The 23,935-nt window shown below is 37.2% G+C and overlaps 1 protein-coding gene across 1 annotated transcript in view; it reads right to left on the bottom strand.

The window, feature by feature from the left end:
- The window catches only part of KIF26B (kinesin family member 26B), a 334,140-nt gene that overhangs the window by 13,600 nt on the left and 296,605 nt on the right, over window positions 1–23,935 (bottom strand). Inside the window, exons 11-12 of the mRNA XM_083349906.1 lie at window positions 10,020–10,182; window positions 3,665–7,040 (exon numbers count right to left, since the gene is read on the bottom strand). Coding sequence (XP_083206032.1) covers window positions 3,665–7,040; window positions 10,020–10,182 — 3,539 coding nt within the window. The remainder of the gene's footprint in view (window positions 1–3,664; window positions 7,041–10,019; window positions 10,183–23,935) is intronic.

Genomic DNA, 23,935 nt, shown 5'->3' with positions numbered 1-23,935 from the left:
TGAAGGGTACTTTGGCATGTGTTGAAACGTAGTAATATGACATCAAAATACACACACACACACACACACACACACACACACACACAAACATGCTATGCTGGTTACTTTGCAACTACCCACTGCTTCTTACCACCATATTACTTTCTTGTGGTAAACTGGCTGCTTTGCTTTCTTCTCCAACCTTTGTTGCAATTTACCTCTAGGATCAAAAAGCAGATTCCCTTCCTCCCCCCCCCTTATAATTTTTGATCAGCAGACACATTTTGTGTAGAAGCAAAGAAGCCTGTAGATGGTTTAATACAATCATTTCCCACAATTTCTTTTTAAAAAGTAACAAAAAGCATTATATGACATTTTAGTTTTGCACTACTGCAATAATACTAGTTTGACCACATTTCCTCCAGTATTATAAAGGAGCAATGAAATCACTTCTGTCTTCCACGATCATCTTCCCCCCCACACCCAGAATGCTCACAGTTCACTTAGATATTTTGATTTTCCAAAGTCAGTATATAGCTTTTCTCAATATTACAAAATATCTCAATATTACCAAAGAGGTAATCATCCTTTAGCCCCTAGATCACTTTTCCATCTCAAAGGATCTCGGGTAATGAATAATGCACTAACAAAAAAAAGAAAGAAAGAAAGAAAGAAAAGTTTGAGGAGGAGGCAGTGAAACAAGAGTAATTGTTTTCACAAACTGATGGAGTTTCAAAAAGTAATGGTGAAATTTAACAATGTTAGTGATTTGCTTAAAAGTCTTTGTGGCCATTTAGTGGGAACTGATGCTGATTCATATTGATCATGCCTGACAGCTAGCATTTCTGTTAATAATATTCATAAATAAACCAGACAAGGTCACCTGACCTGAAATGAATGTATCTACCACACCATATTCATTATGGCAATGAGTATCCATGACAGCAAATCAGGTATGTTCCAGTGCTTCCTGATTTCAAACAAACTCATGTTGCCAATCTTTTTATGAATTGATACAAATCAAGGGAAGGAGATCACTCTTGAAGAGGGGAAAAACTGAAGTACTATACTACACTTCTCATCCAAATTCAGTGTAAACAGGCTCCTTTCTTTGCAGCTCAGCTTAATCTTAGTCAGTTCTGCAGTCATTTTTTATTTTTATGTTCTCATAAATCTGTTGACACAAAAAGAATGTGCTTTCACCATCTATGCTATTTACTGTAAGGGAAAAAATACAAAGAAAATAGGTTGGGAGGAGATAGATTTTATCACTTCACAAGCCAGTTTCAGGGAGGAGTGAAGTGCCTTTGCCCTGTTTTTTTAAAAAAAACACAACTTAATGCATTAACAATTAAATACAACTTGTTATCTGTAAACTGGAAACCAGTACAGAGAATTCAAAAGACTGGACCAAACAGCTACATTCTAAGTCAAGGTTCAAGTTTAATCTTGCTTTCCCATTGCACATCATTTTCTTTGCACAATGCAATAGAGATGAACTTTACACATTATGCTGAAGATCAATAGATGCAAACTCTATCAGGGTAACAGGGCAAGTAATTCCCAGAGAGTCTGCTGCAAGGGACCTCAAGGGTCAAGCCATCCAAATTCCTGCATTATGCCGAGATTTGCTAGACCTAAACTATTCTTGACAGATGCTTATTATGCTCTTCTAAACGTTACTGCTAGGATCTTACTCCGTAAGAACAAAAATGTAATTGGTCTATCTCTATGTCAAGCAACAGAAAAACATCCAATGCCACAATAGGCTGACACCGAATGCCTTTTTGGTTGAGAATGAGAACAAGGAGAACAGAGGACTGTGACATCAACATGTGATGACTAGCCTTTTTTGTTTTATGAGTAGAATTATTGTAGAAATGTGGCAATGTATTTTCTGTCCAGCCAACTTTTTGTTCAGGAAAAAAATATTCATTTACATTCTAGCCTGTTATCTTCTAGGATCATGAGAAACTAGCAAGCTACCCTAGGGATGACATTAATCTTACCCTCCCCCATGAACTCCCTCCACAATTACTCTACATTTTAATATGCATCTTTGTTTGCTAATGTAGTAAATTGTCCTTGCTGAATGGCAGTTTTCTTGCAGATGATAATGCAACTGCAGCATGAGAGACTACTTAGGCTGATGCAGAGCCCCATCTCACTTCTTCCTACTAGGAAGCAATTACAAGTGGTACCAATGGAGGATGTGCATTTTATGTGCATTTTGGTAACAAAGCCAGCTGGGTGACCTTGGGCCAGTCACTTTCTGTCAGCCCTAGGAAGAAGACAATGGCAAACCAATTCTGAAATACCTTGCCAAGAAGAAAATTAAAGATATCTAGAGAGGAAAGAATTGGGCACATTTTTTCACTCGATTGTCATCCTAGGGAATGTTTATTTCTTCTTTGCCCTTCTTTTATTAAGAAAGATCAGTTCTGAGTTACCATCATAATAATGTATGGGCAGATGGTGAGTCTTAGGCTGCTCTCAGAAATTGTACAGTGAATAAAAGGGACATATGGGGTTTATGTGATGGAATGTCTTTGGAAAATAGAGGAGGCATTAAGACAGTTAAGGGAAAAAGCAAGGGCCCATGCAGGAGAATTTTGACTGCAGGGAAGAAGCAGCAGAAGAAAATTAGAGTAACTTCCCTTTAACCACACTAGGATAGGTTTTTTGATAGGCATTTAACATACAGTTGCATTTCTGTACTAGCAACAAAAATCTTCAGAAATCCAAGTGGTTCGTATTTCTTGAAAGCTTGAAAGTTTATTAACATGTTTGACCTCTCAGTCGCATATAAACCTTAACTCTAACCTTAACCCTATCACTCAAATAAAACCATCCTATTTTCTTTGGTTACTATGAAAGACATTTAATTTGAATTTCATTTCCTGAATGTCAACCATATTTTCGAAAGATTCTTGAACTTGTGCTCTTAGGATATGTTATGACAACAGCCCCATAGTAATTCCTAGTCAGCCCTGTGATCAGAAATGATCAGAGCTGTTGCCTCAGCATACCTGAAAGGCACAAGGTTGGCAACAGTTGTTTTAGTAGACAATGTTTTGGTCTTCCTCAATGTGTCACACAGAGTCTTCCAAGTAGGAAATTCCTTTTTTTCCCCTCAGAAGAGACCCTTGCCTTGTTGAAATGCATCCACCCAAAGATCTGGGTGGTCCTGATCTGGGTGGTTCAAAATCTGGGTGGCCTATTAGCATTTTTTAAGTTCTGAAGACTTGCCTGTTTCCTAAGCATTAAGACCAGCTAGGCAAGCACTGTTATGGATGGGATTTTAGGACTGGATTGTATCATGGGCATCATGGGCTATTATTTTTAATTACTGGGGTTTTAAAATCTTTGTGTGCTACCCAGAGTCACTTCTGTGAGACAAGTGACCATATAGATTGTCTTGATTACCGTAATTAATGGATTGATTTCTGGAAAAGACATTGTGATTCCTGGCAGCCTCAATTTCAAAGTGTCAGAATACAGCATCAGAGTTCTATATTTATAATATAGGATCTATATACTCATATTTTGACTTTGTGCACTGCCACCATTAAGCATAATTCAAAACTATTTTCTGTCATCATTGATTGCTTACCTTGCCATGTGGTGCAAGTCTAACTTACTTGTAAGCTCAACTTTTTTTTTGAGACACCCATCGGAGACATACCTGTATTTGAACGTTTTTTGGGGGTTTTAAGACTTCGGCACCTGCTGCTGATGGAGCTGCTGTTCTCACTCATAGAGTCTTGTGCAGAAGAAGTGCTTCCTGTGGCTTCACTGTCTCTGATCATGCTTTCATATCCACTGCTTCCTCCACTATGGTAGAACAGAGCTGTTTTCCCCATGGCTGGAGGAAGCTCCCCACTCAGGACACTGCTGTTGTCACTTCCATGACCACTGCTGCAGCGATGAGGCTTCCTAGGAGGTGTGATCTTGCTGTATGGTGAAGGAAGCAGGTGAACAGGGGGCTTCTTGTCTCCATGAATGCTGCTGCGTTCATCTGTGTCTGAGTTCCTGCACAGCTGCATTCCTCGGGTGCCAGCATTTCCTTGCAGCAGTTCTGAAATCCTTCCATTAACAGCTCTGAGGGGCAATTTGGAAGAAAGACCAGAGCCTCGATTCCTGCTAAGAGACTGAGTTGACCAGGACATGTTCTTTCCATTTGGAGGCAAACTTGAACTCTGTCCCACAGACTGAGGAAGGGACTTGGTTGAAAAGCTAAGGGTTTTGGTGGTGGAAGCAGCCAGGCTTCGAGCCTTTGGACTTGCCAAAAGGAGTTTGCTCACAGCAGAGATCTTTGATTGACTGGCTTTTGGTGAAGCTCCTGCAGACTGGGAAAAGCCTGAGTTTGTTGGAGAAGATATTGCATTGCGGTTGAGGCTTCTGCTGGCTCTGGGCATGGTGGTGTCTTTTCCAATGTTCATCTTGGAGCTGACAGAGGATAGACTTTCTGCCCTTTCCAAAGACAGGCACTCGTAATGACTCCCATTAGACCTTCCAAGAGAATTGGTTCTGCTAGCCAACTGTTCTAATTTTGCACTAAATAATTTACTGCTGCTATTGCTCCCACTCTCCATACTGGAACCTTTTTGTTTCCCACTTGGTTCATCAGGAAAGCTAGCCAAAAAAGATGGTGATTGGTTGGAAGGGCTGCTGGTGCTACTGCTACAAGCATTGTGCTGGGGACTGGCTCTATTCTTCTGGTCAAGGCTAGACTTCCTCACTGGAGGTAATGGTGGTGTTCCTTTGGGGCGGGTTAGAACACCGTGCTTGGGAGAAGCTACCTTTCTTTCCAAGCTAGCTTTCGACATTTGGGATGACACAGAAGAGCTCATGCCACCACTCTCCTCTATGTAATGATAGGAAACGACATCCAGTTCCTCCAACTTATTGGTCTTCTGGAATCCTCTGCTAAGGCTGACATTTTTCAAACTTTCAGTAGAATGAAAGGAGCTGTGGGTTGCAGAACCAGGCAGTCCCACTTCACATTCATCTACTACCCTTCTTGGGTTTTCAGTTCCTGGTGAACTTGAAATCTCTCCACTGCTGCTACTGAACCTGTCGGCAGAATTTTGTCTCTTATTTTGCTCAGGTACTGTTTCAACCTTGAGACCATGTTCATTTTTTACACAATCTTCCCTTTTTAGCCAAGGATCATCAAATTTTAGGTCTTTTCTTGCATTGGATTCTTTTCCCTCATGAAGATAGGAAGTTCTGGCTGATGATGATACTGCTGATATGGCCTCATGACCTTCTTGGGCCTTAAAAGAATTGACTGCAATACGTGGGAATACTGTAATGTTAGTCTTCATTGGAATGAACCCTTCGCAACCATTTACACTTGTAGTGTTTGATATTGTGACTGTAGTCTTTTCCAGGGCTGATATTTTACAGCTTCTGATGGGAGATAATTTATTAGTATTTCTGTCAACCCCTTCGGGTGATACAAACATATCCTCAGTACAACGGTTTTGCTTGTCATTTATGCAAACTGCTTTTGAAAGTTCAGAAGGAGGAGCTTCTGCCATTGCTTCTCCATGACCATAGCATGCCTGTGCTATAAAACTGTGGCATGACTGTTCCCCATCGCTTCCAGTACTCATTTCACTCAGCCATGAGCTAATAGAGGAACGTCTACTTTCCGCTTCTTCAGCTTTGTCCACCAGCCCCATTTTTGGAAGGGGCAGGAACTGGGTAATGCTTACTTCAGAAATAGGAGCTGTGCTGGAGTAGCACTCGAGATCTTCACTAATACTGCTGATAATGCTAACTGGTCTAGACCCGGAAGCCAACGCTTGTACAGAACAATCACTGTTAAAACTGATGATACTTGTTGGCCGCCCATTTTCCAAAACACCACTAATGGTCAGCTCTTCAACTAGGGTAAACACCAGCTCATCCTCCCCATTAAGTTCTAAGGGCTGCTGCACAGTGACCATAGTTGTGCTCAAAATCTCCTGCTTTGACTCTGGAGATAGGGATTCCTGTTGCTGCTCTGCTTTTTCAATAACCTCTGCGTAATCGATGTTGCCAGAAGAAAGTGACTTTTTCAAGATTTGAGGACTCATGCCAATGGGAGGGGTGCGGATCTCGGATTGCATTAGAGATTCACTGGATACCATACCTGAATCTTTGCTTAATGATGATGGTGGAGGGGCTGGGTTTGGCAATACCCCTTTCTGAGTATAAACTTTGCACCTCTGAGAAGGAGAAGCTGGTGGTTTGTAATCGGAGGCCTTTGAAAGGCTTGCAATACCAAGCCGCGGTGATCCCATCGGCCGTGGCTTATTTTCTAGGAAGCCACCGCTATTAAGGCTTTCTCGACTGCTTTGCAGGTCTGTGCAGTGAGGCTGTTGAGAACTGTTAATCTGACTACTAGGACTGCCTGTAACATTCCAATGGGCCTGAGGAGTGGAAATCTCATTAAGCATCCTACTGTGAACAGGGGAGTGACTTCCCTGGATTTGGCTGGCGGTAGCATTTAAGTTTTCCTTGGCATCTTTATCAGGTTCCTGGCAGACCACCAAGTCATCTTCCCTGCTTGGATCTGATGCACTACAGTGTTCTGTCTCTTGGCCTGATAAAGGACATTTAGTCACTGGGTCTGAGTTAAACTGAACTGGTAGTTCTTCAAAAAGAAATCCATTTGTCTCTTCACTGCCATCAATGCAGTCTAATCTCTCTTGGAGTTCTGCAAATGTATTGCACTTCAAGCAATCTCTTTCAGGGGCCGTCTCATTCATTTCTTCCAACTTGCCTTCATTTTTAGCTTTCTGAAGAGCAGGAACTATAGGGACAAAATCAGGAGGGCCTTCATTATCAGTCAGCTCCTTGTCAGAAAGAGCTGTTCCATTAGGACCAACATAAATGACAGTGTCACATGACTGTTCACTGCTGGAAGAATAATCTGGATCACTTGACAAATGAAGAATTGGGAAGTCTGGATCAACAACGTTCCGTGAATGGAAAGGTCTAAGTTGGGTTGGTCTCCTCATTCTCCCTTCTTCACAAGAGCTTTCTCCTCCAGAAGAGCTTGATGTATACTAGAAATCAGAAGAGGGATAAAAAGTTAGAAGTCCAAAAAATGCTTTCCAGAACCAATGCACTTAAGTAAGCAGTGATACGTATTGTAGTACTTGGGATGCCATTGTGTAATGGGGCCTCATTCAGGATAAGCCTTTCCCAATCTGATGCTCTCCAAATGTGTTGGAATAATAATTCTCAAAATACTCAGTTATAATGCTCAATGGGAATTTTGACAGTTCTGGACCCAACACATGTGGGGGGTACTAGAATGGGAAAGAGTGCTGTAATTTGTCTCAGTGTATTAGGGACTATCCCCACAACAGTCATGCTGTCTGATGTCATGGAGAAAATGGTCAAATCCTTACAGCACTTAACTGCACTGATTGTTTGTGCATTTTAATTAGGTGTATACACACACACACACACACATACACACAAACACAAAGTGATCATATTGCTATTTCGGATAGCATCATCATGAGTAAAAATTATTTTGAGGTGAAAAGAATACTAACTGATTTCAAGCATTTTAATTCTTTAGTGAACTCTACACATTCATTATAAAATTTGCAAACATTACAAAATTTGCAAACATTCAGATGCACAGAGAAGCAATGTGATCCTCAGAAATCCATCTAAAGTTATCTTTTCAGCCACTCACTATCCCTTAATACAATGATATTACAGAGTCAATTATTATGCAGCCTAATTAAAAAAAACCCCAAATTACACTTGCTAGATGGCTTAATGAGTCATATTTTGATACTGTTGTTTAAGTGCATAACTTGGGAAGGTTCTGATAATGCTGGAAGATGATAGTAGCTGATCTTGCTGTTCTCTGATGCTTTCAAATCTCCCACACTATCTGCTTCTCCAATAGTTTTCACTGGATCTCATACAAGGCTCAAAATACTGATTGATATGTTAGGCCTATAATTAGCCAGGTGAAGATGCTTCCATAGGAGAAAAAAAATGACCCTTCTTCCCTTAGGTTATGGATTTTGTTTTGCTCACTTTCAACAACCACAGAATCCCCAAGAGCTACCAATGGACATTTGAAAATGAAGTTAATTCACTCTTACAAAAAAAAGGTCTAAGTGTTTTCAGCTAGCACTTCTAACAGAAACACTGATAGGAAATGTTGGAACTGTTGAAGTTAAGGCAAGATCTGGAAGACAAGAAAGATTTCTGCTAGAACTGTCCCCATTCTGGTCAGATCTGAAAAACAGTCCACAATGCAAATGACCTTTTGAAAAGTTTGGCTAGCACTGGGTCTGTATTTATACACAGATTCACAATATAGCATTTCTTAAACAGCAATAAACTGCATGGGAGAGTTCCCAGAAAGAAATCTTTAACCATAATTATGAAAGTAATCGTTTATTTGTTTACTTGACCTAGATGCCACCCACCAAATTCAATTCTGGGCTAAAGAATTTAAAAGGGATAAACCTGAAAAGTTTTGAAACAAAATGGTCAGATCAATAAAACAAAAACTGAACTATTTGGGTATGATAACAGAAGACCCATTTGAAGAAAGAACAAGAGCATCTGAAGGAAATAACACATTACTAATTATGTGGGGATGACTCTGTTATGGTTTATGGTTGTGTGGAAGCCAATGATACAGTAAATATTGCGGGTGAAAGGAAGAATGGATTCAATTAAATATCAACACACTCTAGATGTCCCTCAGTCACTGAAGAAATTGAATCTGAAAATAAGCTGGATGTTTCAACAGGACAATGATCTGACTCCACTCTTGCAAAATCAGCCATAACATACTTGCAGGAAAGAAAGATAAACATTTTGGAATGGCCTTCACAGTCCTCAGAGTTGAACGAGATTAAAAATCTGTGAAAAGACATCAAACCGAGAGTGCGTGCAGAGATAACTAAGAGTGCCTCTGAGCTGAAAGAATTCTATGAGGAGGAAACAAACAAAAAAAATCTAAAATAAAGAATAGAAAGCCTGTTTGCTGGCTCAGGAAATATTTGTAAGTTGTTATTTCCACTAAAGATGCTAGAAAATATTAACTGAAATAATATCCAAAGTTCTTCACCTGCCATGTAAATTCCTTTCTTATTGTGAAACTGTATGTGTTTCCCAATTTTCAGTGGGGAACAACAATGTAAAAAGTATTTTATTTATTCATTTATTTATCAGTCAAATAGCTGCCCATCTCATGGAAGTGACTGGGCGACAGACAGCAAACGTTAATACATCTGTTTAAATATTTTAAAAATACCAAGCCCAGAGCCCCCATTAACAGCACTGAAAATTCATGCCGTGATCTCTTTCTTGTTTGTCTTCATGTCACTTCAGCGTCGCTCTAATTTGTTAAAACAACTTTTTAAAAGGTAGCACTGAGAAGTAATATTGAGCTCAATAAACACTACAGCCACAACTTCTCAGTAAATAGCTTCATCTTGCAAATGTTTCATTTCTTCAGAAGATTATACAGAGCTCAGACCAGAAATTGAGCTTAATTCACACACTAACTGATAACATTGGCTTAAAATGCCCTGACATGCTTGTACTTGGAAAAAGTGATGGAGGAAAATTACAGGGAAATTAACGCTAATGTCACACTCAACAACCTATTGTTTTGCAGAGGTTTCTTTCCGTGAACAAACTGTTAGGGAGCAATAATTGTGGAATCTGTTCACTGATCTCAGAAAATTGATTTATAATCCACAGGCTATTAATATGAATTATGATAAAGAAAGCTGAATTTCAAGCAGCTCTCTGTACTAATAATATTCTAAGAAAAGAACACAAGTTCTCTGCCATGTATGTGGCTGTTAAAAGCACTGCATAATTCACTAAGTACAAAACATATGACTCCCCCCCTCCTTTCCACACATACTCTTAAATGTACTGCCACACGCTCAAAACCATGACTATTGATTTCCATAGAGGTGGCCTTCCATTTATTTACGACCTTGGGCTGCTTTGCTTTTTTCCAATGAATGACAACCAAAGACTGCCCTTACCTTAGTTTTCTTTTTCTTCATTCTTAAAACCCTGGATGCAATCTGGATAGTAGAAAGGGTTTCAGCATAGTTTCCTGCAGCTGCTGAAATGTGAGCTATCATGGTGGTACGGCAGTTCATGTTCCCAAGGGACTCTCGGAGCAACATGGTCAGCTTGCTGTCTCTGCCAAATAAAAAGAATTAAGACTGCATTAGTGAGTGATGTTTCACTAGCACTGTCAGGATCAGACCTGGGGTTTTAGCAGGATTTCATCCTTTTAATGGAATGCTAATTAGCACGGTTCTTAACGATTCTAGTGTACTACACGTGCAGTTGAACAAGTTGGCAAATGATGGTGGAAAGAACTTCTCTTTTTGTATATTTTCCTGCTACTGCCTTCAACAGGGGAAACTGACTTGTGGAAAGTCAGAATTTCCAGGGAAAATTCTACTGCATCAAAACAATAAAACACAAAGGAAGAAGAAGAAGACCTCCAGAAACAGCACTGGCTTCATCTCTGCTGATTTCTTTTCGATGAACGAAGATGAGATTGGTTTCTGCCATTTATGTTTCTGCCACATTCCGAGTACACTAAATGGGCTCAGTTTTAAAATTCTAATGTCCTGCCACCTTTTTTTCTTGCACACTCTCTGATGGTAATCAGACCTGGAAATGGTACTGCATAACAATTGCTTTGGCAATGAAGAACCTGGGCAAATGAGAATGCTATCGGTTTATTCCTATGTGCAAGTGTGAGCTGTAAAAATTAAGCAAGAGTGAGAAAAGAATGAATGAAACAAAGAAAGACAGACAGAAAGAAAGACCTTGCTGTTGTCAGCAGTACCTAAGACAATTCAGAAGTAAAATAGTCCCTATGTGTATTTGCTGATGATGAGAAGCATTAATTCAGTGCTACTAACATGAGCATCCACTGGGAGCTTCTTCTGTGAAAGCTCTGCTAAAATGGATAGGAATTGAGCAGGAGAAATCTGTGATTCACTTAAAAACTATGCCCCGTTATTTCTTAATGAGATTCCTCTCCTACTGAAATGCCAAACAGCAGCTCTTCAAATGGTAATGACATGTACTTCTGACAGATTAGTCACACTGCTTTGGTTGTCTGCAAAGGAATAGAATAGAATACGTATATTTATATGTATATGTTTCTCTCTCTCTCTCTCTCTCTGTGTGTGTGTATGCATGTGAGATAGAGATATGGTATGTGTATGTCTATGTGTACATGTGTGTATGTCTGTGTCTGCGTATACATATTATGTACGTTTGTATATGTGGATGTGGGTATATACAGAGATTCATTTGTAAGGATTCAGAAGGACTGTTTTCTTCCTCTAAATTTCCTCTAATTCTCCCCCTGCCCCAACACACACATTCCTGAATATGTACACCAGGAATTAAAATAGATTTGTGGGTACAGTGCGATAATGAATATTAAAATATCCTGCCACGCTGTATTTTATAGAATCAATAGTCATAAAATGAAATTGGTTCTAATTTTGATGTGGTCTTTTAACACTAAAATGAGTTGGAGGAGAGATGTTCCAGACAAGACTTTCAATACATGTGCCTGCTCTATCATTGAAAAGTGGCCCTGGTGAGCCGGTCCAAGGTGCATCTCTTCAAGGCACACCTACTTTCATTAATATATACAGAGAAATTTAACAGATCCACAACACACTTAAAATCACCTCCTTCAAGGGTTACTTTCTGCTCCAGATGTAACACATATAGTTTGGTTATCCCCTATTATTATTGGTATTTGGGATTCTTCAATAGGATTAACATGCTATCTATAACAGCTATATGTTAAAGGTGCATATATCACCAGTATCTGAAATCTTTTCAATTATGTCTGTCAACTAAATGAATTATAAAATCAAGAGCCCATTCGAAGCAAAAGCATGTTTCTAAGTGTTCTTTAACATCTGAATTAGGGTTGGATGTTGTTGTGTTTTTAAAAAAAAATCAAGTAAAAGACTTTCAAATAATATTCTTAATATTTTTAGAATTGTTTTGTTCATAAGGAACGGTTGCTGGAATTGGGTATGCCTAGTTTAATGAAGAGAAGGACGAGGGGACACATGCTAGCAGTGTTCCAATATCTCAGGGGCTGCCACAAAGAAGAGGGAGCCAAGCTATTCTCCAAAGCATCTGAAGGCAGGACAAGAAGCAACGGATGGAAACTAACCAAAGAGAGAAGCAACCTAGAACTAAGGAGAAATTTCCTGACAGTTAGAACAATTAACCAGTGGAACAACCTGCCTCCAGAAACTGTGAATGCTCCAACACTGGAAGTTTTTAACAAGAGACTGGGCAGCCATTTGTCTGAAATGGTATAGTGCAGGGATAGGCAACCTTGGCTCTTTTATGACTCGTGGACTTCAACTCCCAGAATTCCTGAGCCAGCCTGGCTCAGGAATTCTGGGAGTTGAAGTCCACGAGTCATAAAAGAGCCAAGGTTGCCTATCCCTGGTATAGTGCCTGAGCAGTGGTTGGACTAGATGACTCAAAGTTCCTTTCCAACATTGTTGTTGTTGTTGTTGTTGTTATATCCAGGACTTACCCATCTCTTTTCCCTTTCTGAAAGTGTTATTATGCTTATTTTGAATCTATACCAACATTTCAGTCTTGTGGAATATAAGTATTTTGCTAATTTCACCTAATTATTTTTAAAGCATATTTATATGGAAAGTATAATAAAAACATTATTGATTTGTTTATGGAAATAATGGACCAAAGGAGCGATGTGAAGTTCTAAATTTGGGTGAAACATTCATTTGGTACAGGTAGTCTTGTAGTTAGTTTTAGCAACTAACTTGTTTAGTGATTGTCTGCAATTACAACAGTGATCAAAAAGTAGCCTTGTGACCAGACCTCACATTTACAACTTTCATAGGTCTGTAAAGCAAAAGAAAGCCGAGGAAGATTATATGCACAGTCATGGTTTCACTTAGTGACTGCTTTGCTTAATCATTGAGTTACTGAGTGCTTGGCCAGTCCCAATTGTGGTCGCTAAATAAGGACTACCTATACTGTTAAAAGTAGATTTGGGGAGAAGAAATGGATATAGAAGACAAAGGAAATTTCAGAAAGAAAATAGAGTGAAAGAATGACAGCAGGAAGAAAAAAGAACAAGGTCTAAATGTATGAAGTGAATAAAAGGAAATAGGTTGTGGAAATTGTATGAAACAAAGAGAAAAGAACTATGTAACAGTATGAAGTTACATTAATAAGAAGTATGAAAAAGGTTGTTTGATGAAATGTTGAAGTAAAAGTATAAAAAATTTCAGTGGCATTTCATAATTCTATTATCTTGAAGTTACCCTATTGCCACATGATTTACATGGGGACTGAACAAAATGCAGTGGCCTGACTTCTGATTAAAAAAATAGGGTCAGCATGCTACACTTATACTGGGGCTACTGGTTAACAATAGACTTCCAGGTCACACTCAGAATACTGGTTTAACCTTCATGGCTTAGCATCTGTGTACTTGGAATCAACACAGTCTGCGAGTTCTTCCTAAATGGGATTTCTCAAACTCCCCACTAAAAGTGAGATTAAAGAGGTGGAAGGCCAGAGGTGAGTCAATATGGCAATATAAAAATTTACATATAAAATGTAAATCTTTAAAAAGAGGATAAAAATGTAACATCAAAAACATATTCATAAAGTCTACGCTATTGTTCTACTGTTATAGAACCAGCAATTCTTTAAAATTGTTTATGATACTTGGATGCAATTATATTCATGTAGAAAATGTTAGTTGGAGTAGTCTTATCTCAATAAATGTAATAACTTCCTGGAAAAAAAATGTTATGAAAGCTTCCCAGTATTTCTCCTTTTTATAGCTAACAAACATTCTTCTTGTTTCTAAAAAGTCTTTTCACCACATTAAACCTTTATTTCAAGGATGTATTTCTACGCTTTTGTGTTGAAAAGCTTTTAAGATATCTGTAGCCTTGATTCTAAATATATCATATGAAGTCTATTAAATGCCTGGGAAGTTGTGGAAATATATTACAGCAAGGCCGCAGACATTGCTCTGAATTGCTCTTTGTCCTTTAGGTACCATTTAAGTTGTTGGCTTTAATCTCTCAAGTACTTGGTTGGCCAGTTTGCACATAATGATAATCTCTCAAGTGCATTTAATGAGGTAGTAAACAATGATCAGTCGTGCCAGTTCTTCTGTCCATGACAGTGACTAAATAATCAGGAAAGTCTGTGGTTTATTTAGCATTATAAGCAATCCATGTTCCCTGATTTACTCTGTCACAACTCCAATGCCTGAATGAGGTCTCTAACTTTGTTTTGTTTAGCTGCTCCCACTGGGAGAAAAAAAAACATGTAGGAGCAATTAAATTGCACAGATTAAAACACTTGCTAAATAACTGTATTTATCAAAACTATATCTAATGGAATATACCCTTTCATAAACCTGATTTTTACAGTTCCACTAGTTCATTTGTTGTTTCTAAAAAGCATTTCCAGAAACAGCAGTTTTGCTGTTACTGGTAGAGACTAGGAAAGGGAAGAACAAGATGCGGGCAAGAAAGAACCAGTTTATTAATGCAGATGCTCAGAAGCTGATACCTGACCTGAGCAGTGATGTGTTTACTTAGACAGCATGACGCATCCACATTAAGAAGGGATTAGAAAATGCCCAGTTAGAAACATAACAATTAAGACTGCTCTTGGTTGCTTATTTGCCTTAGAAGGTAAGTTTGCTGCTTTTTAAGAATGTTTGTTTTTCAATGGAAAAATGGAATAATATAAGGCCATTGAAAAAAAGAAGATGAATGAGAAATCTTAACACTGCAGGAACTTATGCAGATGAGGAAAGAACATCTGACATGAAACCTAGTTCTGGAGAAAGTTTAATGAAGGGCTGTGCTACCAATATAAGAAAATTGCAGCCAAGCTCCATCCATCCATCCAATTTGTAAAGCCAGCCATCTCAACAGTAACTCTAGATGGCAAATAAAAAGTGAAAACAACTACAATAATACAAAATTTAAAATACATAGCAGCTTAACCCTAAGGAGGGAGGGAGGGAGGAATTTTATGTACTCTCAGGCTGGGACCAAGTTTTACTTTCCAAGCAGGAGCAATAGTTTACTTAAATACAGTAAAAACATTGGTCATAAATCAAGTCACATCCACTACCATAAAGGAAACAGGAGGGGGGATTTGATACTGTTTGTTTATCCTTCATAGAAAACTAGCATAAAAAAGAAGGGAGAAAGAGATTATAAGCACATGCAAAATTTCCATAAAATACCTAGCTCCCCTTTGTTAAGTCGATATAAACCAATTCTGAAAATTTTATTTCAAATGTGTGCATTTGAATGTAAAATGTACAGTGAATGTAAAATGACCTTCAGTTCACAGGCCATCTGAGGGGAAAAAACCCTACCTCCTTTTTGGATAAATTCAATAACTAAACAAGTTATAAAATTAAAAACAACTGGCTAAAAACATGTCTTCCTTTCAGGTAAATACAGTATAGAATTTATATCAGGTACTATATTATTATATGTGAATATAATGAAAAGTTACAAAATTACTTCTTAATTATTTGTTTCTAAAAAGACTGACGATATTGATGCAACAAACCAAATTGTTAGTTCCAATGGATAGTTGATAGTCACTTTCTCATCATATTTAAACTAAGTATACACACTATTACAAAGTTTGGAAGTTTTGCAGATGTGTCCAGTACTGTGTGTTGATTTAATCTTGCAGCTTCCTATGGGTATAATTAGTCAGTCCTACCAGAATACATGATAGTCTGGGATGTAAACAAAAGTCTGTTAAGTTCACAATAAAGCAACTGTACTCATTTTGCTGCTGACCAGACTTAGCTTTGAATTGAGATACGCAAAAAGTTCATTATACATTCTCTGTTCATCAAGAAATATTGTAATTTCAAATTCTGTGTAACAGTAACCACCATTCCAAGCATAACATGTGTGGAAATTATTAACTTCAGTGCAGAAATCAATATCTAGCCTTTTATTTGCTCACACTTCCCTCAAAGTAAAACATCAAATGTCAGAGCAAAAGGGCAACAACAGATTACATTTAGGTCTCCAGGGAATATGGGGCCATCATCAGAAAAGTAATGTAGTCTCTCTACAGACTACACATGATGGATGTGCTTCGTTCATAAACCCTCTTTGCATTACACGGAAATCCATCTTGGGTGTTGAAATGTAACAAATTAATCAAATTGCCCTCATAAAGAACAGATGGTTTTATTTTTAGCTATACCATCTCTACCCAAACTAACCCATTCATCTCTAACTTTATCTTGGTGATTCCTTCTACTTCTATAGGCTACAGTCAGCTGACTCCCTCTTACCCTATCTAAATCTGTCTTCCAAGAAGAAGCAAACAAAGGGAAATGTTGCTAATCACACAATTTGAGTACACTCATTTTCCTACCAATTCTGTACTTTTCTATGGATTATAATAATGATGGAGGGCTTTGCTATTTTTTAAATCTCTGAATAAATGGCACCATTCTCATATAAGTGCTTTTATTTTTTTGTAAATCTAATGAGCAAAACCACCAGTCACATACTGTATAACTGCTTTTGTGACTTTTTCAGATTGCAATTACTTAATTTAGTTTATTGGATTTTTAATTTCACACTTTACAATCTAAATACAACACCAGTGTTCCTTCAGAATAAAGCAAGCTGCATTTTTATTATATTAAGGGAAATAATGTAAGTTATGAAGACATTAACTTAATTCTCATAGGGAACATGATTTGCTGAAAATGTAGTCTAAAAAACAGTATTTTAAAGATACAGGTAAGTAACATGCTACAAACATGTTGAATATCCCATCATAGTTCTCTTTTCTTACAATCATCTTATATAGTAACTCTATTCCTAAAAATGCCATTAGAAGTCTTTAACTTTAATGTTTTCTTTGTCAGTGACTGACCAGTGACTTTGTGGATGAATTAAGTAATCAATACTCTCAATCAATTGCTCCAGACATCTTTTATTACCAATTAATTGTTCACCGACTCAGATTTTCCAAGCTGATAGAATATTTGGATTGTATGCTGTCAGTTACATCTGCTTGTGCTAAATCTAAACAACTGTGGAGTAGAACTGTATCATAATGATGCCCTGTATATTTTGTATATGGATATGCATGTATACAGAATACAATATTTGCAAAATGACAGAACAAATTTTGATGGTGAACAGCTGAGTGACTTCTTATGGGTAAGAGAGATGAGGAACTGTTGGCTTCCTTTATAAATTTTTTTGACAATTCTTAAAATAAACCAGTTTTAATCTGCTCAGTATGTCTAGTGTGGATTTTCAAATATAGATTGGTATGGCTCATTCTGCTTGGTTAATGGAATCAGCAGCACTGCAACTGGAAATGAAGTTACTATGTTTTAGGATTATCTTCAAACCAGCTCTAGTCCACACCAATCAAGATTGGTTAAGACCAAATTTCAATCTGACATTTCTAGCTGGTTCATATTTGGAGTAGATTTAATTTCTGTCTTTTATTTGGAATAAACATTTATTTAAAAAAAGACTTAGTCTATAATCTCTGAAAGAGATTACGATCACCATATTAAGTTTATTCCTATCATAGAGACAGCTGTATTTTCACTGGAGTTGAAAAATAAGTGAGAGATCAGACTGAATTAGAACTACAGCCTTTAGATTAATTGGTTGGTTGAAAGGAACTGAACAGGCAGAATCTCCTTAATAAATTAAGAGATAGTACATAATCAAATATCCCAGCCCTGTGATCATCTGGTCCTTCTTCCCATATACCATAGTAACTTGGTCTTGATTATTCAACCAATTACTCCCTGTAACTTGAACTGACTGTTCTTATTGCACATCATTTTGCATTTCCGAGAACTGAGATATTGTCAGTGTACTGGTTTCAGGACCTAGACAAATTTAATTCCAGGAAAGAAATCTCTCAGAACCCTGATTAGTAAGATTTGTGGGGGGAAAGATTAAAGTAGCAACACAAGAACTTCAACAAATACTGTACTTTCAAATGAGAAACCTAACTATAGGCAAATCAGACTTTTCTTTTTCCTCACTCTTTTTCCATGCAAAGGGTTGAGGAAGCTTGTCTTTTTCATGAATGAGGAATAGACTGCACTACTGTCTACCTTTCCTAAAATTTATCTGCTTGATATAATACAATGATTTTAAATGAAATAGGTACCTTGTACTACTTTCTCCTTCTTTATTCCCACTAAGTTTGGAACTACTTTATTGGAAATAGGAAAAAAACCAGCAAGAAAAAAAAATATAGTGAATAGTCCTAGTAATCTGGAGAAAACACAACTGCCTGTCCACTGATTGGTTTTAATTATCCTGATGCTATTGGTTTTAATTATCCTGATCCAATTTTTATTGAAGTAATAAATTTGTATCTCGACTAGAAGCATTTCAGACTGCCAATGGACAGGACTTATATTGATAATTGCATTTTCTTATTGCTTTTATTCTGTTTTATTGCCCAGAGTTTTCATGGATTCTCTCCTTTCTAAATGGCTAAGATATATGTCCTTCCTGACATTGTTTTATAAATGGTGTGTGCACACACAAAAGAGGATTCCTTTTCTTTTTCCACCAGGAAACTTTTTTTCTTGAGGTTTGACTGTAATGTTACAGTCCAAACAAGAATTACAGTCTGGTTTGGAAGCATCACTGCTTCATACAGAAAGGAGGTGTAGAGAGAGTAGTGAGGATAGCAGAAAAGATCATTGGCTGTTCCCTCCCTTCCATCCAGGACATAACATATAAGCATTGCTTGAACAGGGGTTGTCTGGGACACTACACATCTTCTTCATGACCTGTTTTCCTTGTTACCTTCTGGGAAGAGGCTTAGAAGTATCCAAAGCAGAACATCCAGATTCAGCCACAGTTTTCTTCCATACGGTATTAGCCTTGTGATCTCTGAAGCTTCCTCTTTCCACTGCCTCTTTCAAGATGGACAGTGATTATTATTTATATGTTATTTATATGTAAGGATGTAGGTTTATACATATGTTGTATATAACATGTTCAAATGTGTCTTATATATAGGTACACTTTTGAGAGCAAGCAAAACAATTTCATTTTTAACGTGTGCCAATGTGCCCACAGTAAAAAAAATTGACAATAAAGGTCATTTTATCTATATTGTATTTCATACATGACAGCCCCCTATTTGAAGACTTCTTAAGTCCAGTTCAAGATAACCTTCCAAAGAAACCAGGCCTTTGAAATTGGTGTTCAACAGCACCTAACACAGATCAAACAGCTACTGTATCTCTAATGCCTGCCATTTATTAAGATTTTCTTCTTGTGATGATGTATATATTCTATTATAATTATTTCTACTCAGAGATAGTAATCATTATGGTGCATCTATGCTTCTAACATTAGTATCCACAAATTTTATGCAAACTCGTTTCCTCTTCTGGACTTCTCTCGTGCCCATGCATACAGCCATCTTAATCAAGCACAAATTTATCACCTTGGTGAAAAGTCTTCTCAGTTCTTTTCCTACATTTAGATGTATTTCTTTGACTGCAATATTAGTATATGAAATATCAAATATTCAGAATCCATTTTAAAAAAACTTGGCAAGAGGGGCGTATAAAAGAAATCCAGTGTAAAAAATAAAGATTTTCCCCTGCTCATGGGATATTATGTAGTCTATCTTTTGTATTTTATTCCAATTGCAAACATATTAAATTTTCACTAAGTTTTTTCTGCTTTCCTTTTCCATCTTTTCCATTACTTTACAGATTCTACCCTCCATTCCCCAAGAGAGAAAGCGATGAAAACTAAAATTAAACCATATGCATAACAAAATGCATTTTATTATCTCCTGGTGAGCAACAATCCAATGGCTTTTTTTTTTAAAAAAAAACTATGTAGCTATGTGATTATTCCATGACAATGTAATATTTGCCTTCGAGGCTGGTATAATAAATGACCAGCATAGGGGAACTCAGGATAATTATGTTGTGTACTAAATAAATATAAAGTTTGTGTATGAATGTGTATCTCTCTGTGTAAATAAGTAACATCTATATACTAATGAAATTTAAACAAAATAAAATATTCACAGAAGCAGAATTGGAAAAACTACAAAAGTCTATTCAGGGCAAAGAAGCTGAAACCTTGCCAGAAGTAGCTAAGACTGTAGAGGCAAATTGATGTGAGTGTGCAAAGGATGAGCAAAAATTGATCAGCACTGGGTGAAGATCTAACATCTGACTGGTCTTTACCCACTCACTGCCAAGCAGTTTAAAAACATACTGCAAGGAGGTGAACCTGAAGGTTGGTTAACATCTGGCAAAATAATACGGTAAAATATCCAACAAAAGGGTCTGTACCAGGCAACTAAAGGTTAGTTCCCTACTTACTTATATTTCTTCCAAAGAGACTTTTGGCAGTCTGGATCCTGCATCCAGCTGCCTTTGGGGCTGAAATGCTCCTGCAATCTGCACAGAGCAAGAAAATGCCGATGCTAGCTTGCCTTGCCTCATTAGAAGTTCCTGTGTAACTGTAAGTTCAAGGATCTTCAGACCAGTTGAATTAGCAAACTTGTGGCCACTCCAGTGTTGCCATGGTCAACTGAAGTCACATGATCATGATTTCTGATGCTCTATGCCAGCTTCCCACAAGCATGTCAATGGAGAAGTCGGAAGTTGCTCTCTCCCCCACACCATTTTTGCCCACACATGGTCATTCTGTTCTCTATTTAGGTAAAGAAATGTCTCTGAAAGGATGAGCCAGTGGGTCATGGGCTGTCCAGTAAAATAATAAAACCAAGTGCAACATATTGGCAGTACAATAGTTTCTATACATGCTCTGCAGATCCTGTAGGGCAGAGGTCCCCAACCTTTTGAGCATCAGGGACCAGTTCAAAGGGGAGAGTTTTTTCCACAGGCCAGAGGGGGTTATGGTTTCATGTGCTGCCTGCATCCCACGGATGGGGGCTTTGCTTCTTTACACAGACCGGTTTCGGGCATGCTGGGGACCGGTGCTGGTCCATGGACCGAGGGCTGGGTACCCCTACTGTTCAGTTTAGTTTACATTTGTTACGTGCCGTTTATGTAGTTTAAGTATCAAATGCCCTCCTGTCTAATCCCTGACACACAGTTCTAAGTATTTCACAATAAGCAAAGATAGATTAGATTCCTGACCATCCCAAACTAGCATCACCTGATTGTGCGTGATAGTGTTTTATCACTTAAAGCTAAAACTACTGAGTCACAGCAGATGATGGGAATTGTAATCCAATGTAAAATTTAATATTTACATTAACTTTAGAGTTTTTCATTTTATTTTTACAATATTATGCTTAGTTTTGAACAATTAATTGGGTACTCTATGCAGGAGAAATACAGGACAATTTTAATTAAAAGATAAACATAATGAAGCAAGAAGAATGAAGTAACAACAAGATGAAAGAACAACAAATAAGACAATGAAGGAACAACAAATAAAACCTTTTGGCTAAAATTATTTGAACGAGTTTGCAAGCCATTCTTTCATAATTATTTGTAGGAATTAAGCACTATTATAGACAGAAGATTAATTGGGAATGCCATAAAAAGCCATGTTAAGTTATTAAGACAAGATAGGTTTTATAAGTGTCACATCAATAGGATGCTTAGCGCTTTATAGGTATATCTATACATTTTTAATTCAAGGCACCGTAAATGCAAAATGCCCTATTTCTAGATTAAATCAACTACTTTCCATTAATTGATTCTTTTCACCCTTTGCAATGCATTTCACATCTCCCAAACAGGTGTTTTGATCTTGAAACAGAGATATTACGAACTTGAAACCTATCCAAAGTGAACTAAAAAGTTTGTTTTGAATATGAAAAAGCATGTTCCAAAAAAATAATAATCTGAGTTTGGGAAACATAGCATAAATACAAGAGCTCTGCTACTAAACAAGAGTCATTTTGCTAAATGTGAGAGAAATCAAAATTGTAGAGGATCTTTTCACAAGATATTATTTGGATATCATATACAGGTAATCCTTGACTTTACAACCATAACGGAACCTATGTATTATGGCTCTATGTCGGAATGGTCATAAAACGGACTCAATTTGATGAACTTTTTTATAGCAGTCATTAAGTGAACACAGCAGTCATAAAATGGCTGTGTTGGTTATTAAACAAACAAATGGTTCGCTATAGGCACAGTTTTGCTGAAAACCAGAAGTAAGTGCTGCTTTTTTGGCAAACATTGCAAAACATGATCAACAATCCATTTCAAGGAGGCTTGAAATGGCTGTAAATACGTGGTTGTGTTGCCGCACACCCAATTTTTGTTATGGGATTGTGGAGAGGGACCAACATTTGGAACTTCGTAGTAGTTGTCCCTATTTCGAGTTGGTCATAAATTTGGTCACTAAGCAACCTGTCGTAAGTTGAGGACTACCTATAGTTAAAATCTAAAAACAATTCTTAATAGATGAATGCTTAGGTGTGGCAGGAGAAACATTACCCATACAGCTTAGGTTAAAGAAAAATATTAATGAATTTTATCTACAGTATCTACAGAGAAAAAACTCTTTAGGCCAAATCTAACTCAAAATGGCAATCTGGAGGAAAAAAATGTCACTGGTCGTCTCTATCTTTCCTTGCTTGGCATTTCACAACACCAGATCATTAGAACAGGACAAGGCAATAAAAATGGAAGATGTGAACACCATAAAACCACAGGTTTTTAGTTAATCTGATCCCTGTAAAGACATTGCATTTATTTTCCAAGGGTTGGGTGTATAATTGTCCTTATGAAACGTTATCATAACAAAATTATAAATATGCTTAACATGAAATATATTTTACGATTTAGAAGCAGAAATTGTGTTACCTAAACATATCTGTTAACAGATTTCTCCCAAACATGAGGGATTAATTACAAAGCAAAGAAGTCAATGAGGAAACTATAAATGCAGAACATGGGAATATAATATTTCAGGTCTCCAAGGGAGAAAGTTCCGTTTTCCTCTTAACCATCTATTATATCTTTCATGTAGAATTGGTATACAATTCCCATAGGCCCCTGATATAGAACTGTGTCCGTGATATACCTGTGTGATGTCATATTAGACCAACTATATATCTTTTGTGAGTCACAAATCTCATAATCGATTTTTGTTTTAGTCAAATGAAAGAAACAAATGTTTAAGAGAAAATATGGTGCATTTAGTACGTCCTCAGGGAACTTGGAAGGTATATTTTTTAAAAAAAATTCAGTGGTGTCCAGTAACTGTTAAACTAATGGTTTAACTAAACAAAAATGTTAAAGAGAATTTTGAATATAAGTAATCACTTTTTCATCAGTGACTGTAAGTTAAGAAACAGACTGGCCTGTCGTAACACAGTAAACTAGTTGAAGGTCAACATCCTAGATATATACAGTAGATACTCATCACACTATTCCCTAAGCAACATAATGCAGAGCACAAAAAGGGCCTAAAAAATAATAAGCCAAAGAAATTAAAGGCAGGACATAAGTGAAGAGAACTTACTAAATCTATTTTGCACCAACACTATTAATTACACTTTCAAACCATCCTCACTTTACTGCTTTGTACATTGCCTTTTAGTCTTTAAACTTACCATTCTGTCCTCAAAACCACAGAGCCACAATTTTATTAATCTTCCTTTCTTCTCAGTACTTTTACTTTTCTTTCTTATATTAATTCCTGCACCCTTACTATTCCTCCATTTTTACATTCTTTTTCTTGCATCCTGATATCTGCAACATTTGTTTCATTTTTACCATCTGACTGACACATCATTCCTATATAGATCTCTAAAATTCAAATCTTTAGTTCAAATAATTAAAACACTTTCAATTTTAATTCTATTCACTCTGATGGACTCT

The sequence above is a fragment of the Vipera ursinii genome (genome assembly GCF_947247035.1).
Source record: "Vipera ursinii genome assembly, chromosome: 1".
In the NCBI taxonomy this organism is placed as follows: domain Eukaryota; kingdom Metazoa; phylum Chordata; class Lepidosauria; order Squamata; family Viperidae; genus Vipera; species Vipera ursinii.
The sequence above is the reverse complement of the archived record's forward strand: the minus strand, read 5'-3'. Positions and strand labels throughout refer to the sequence as shown.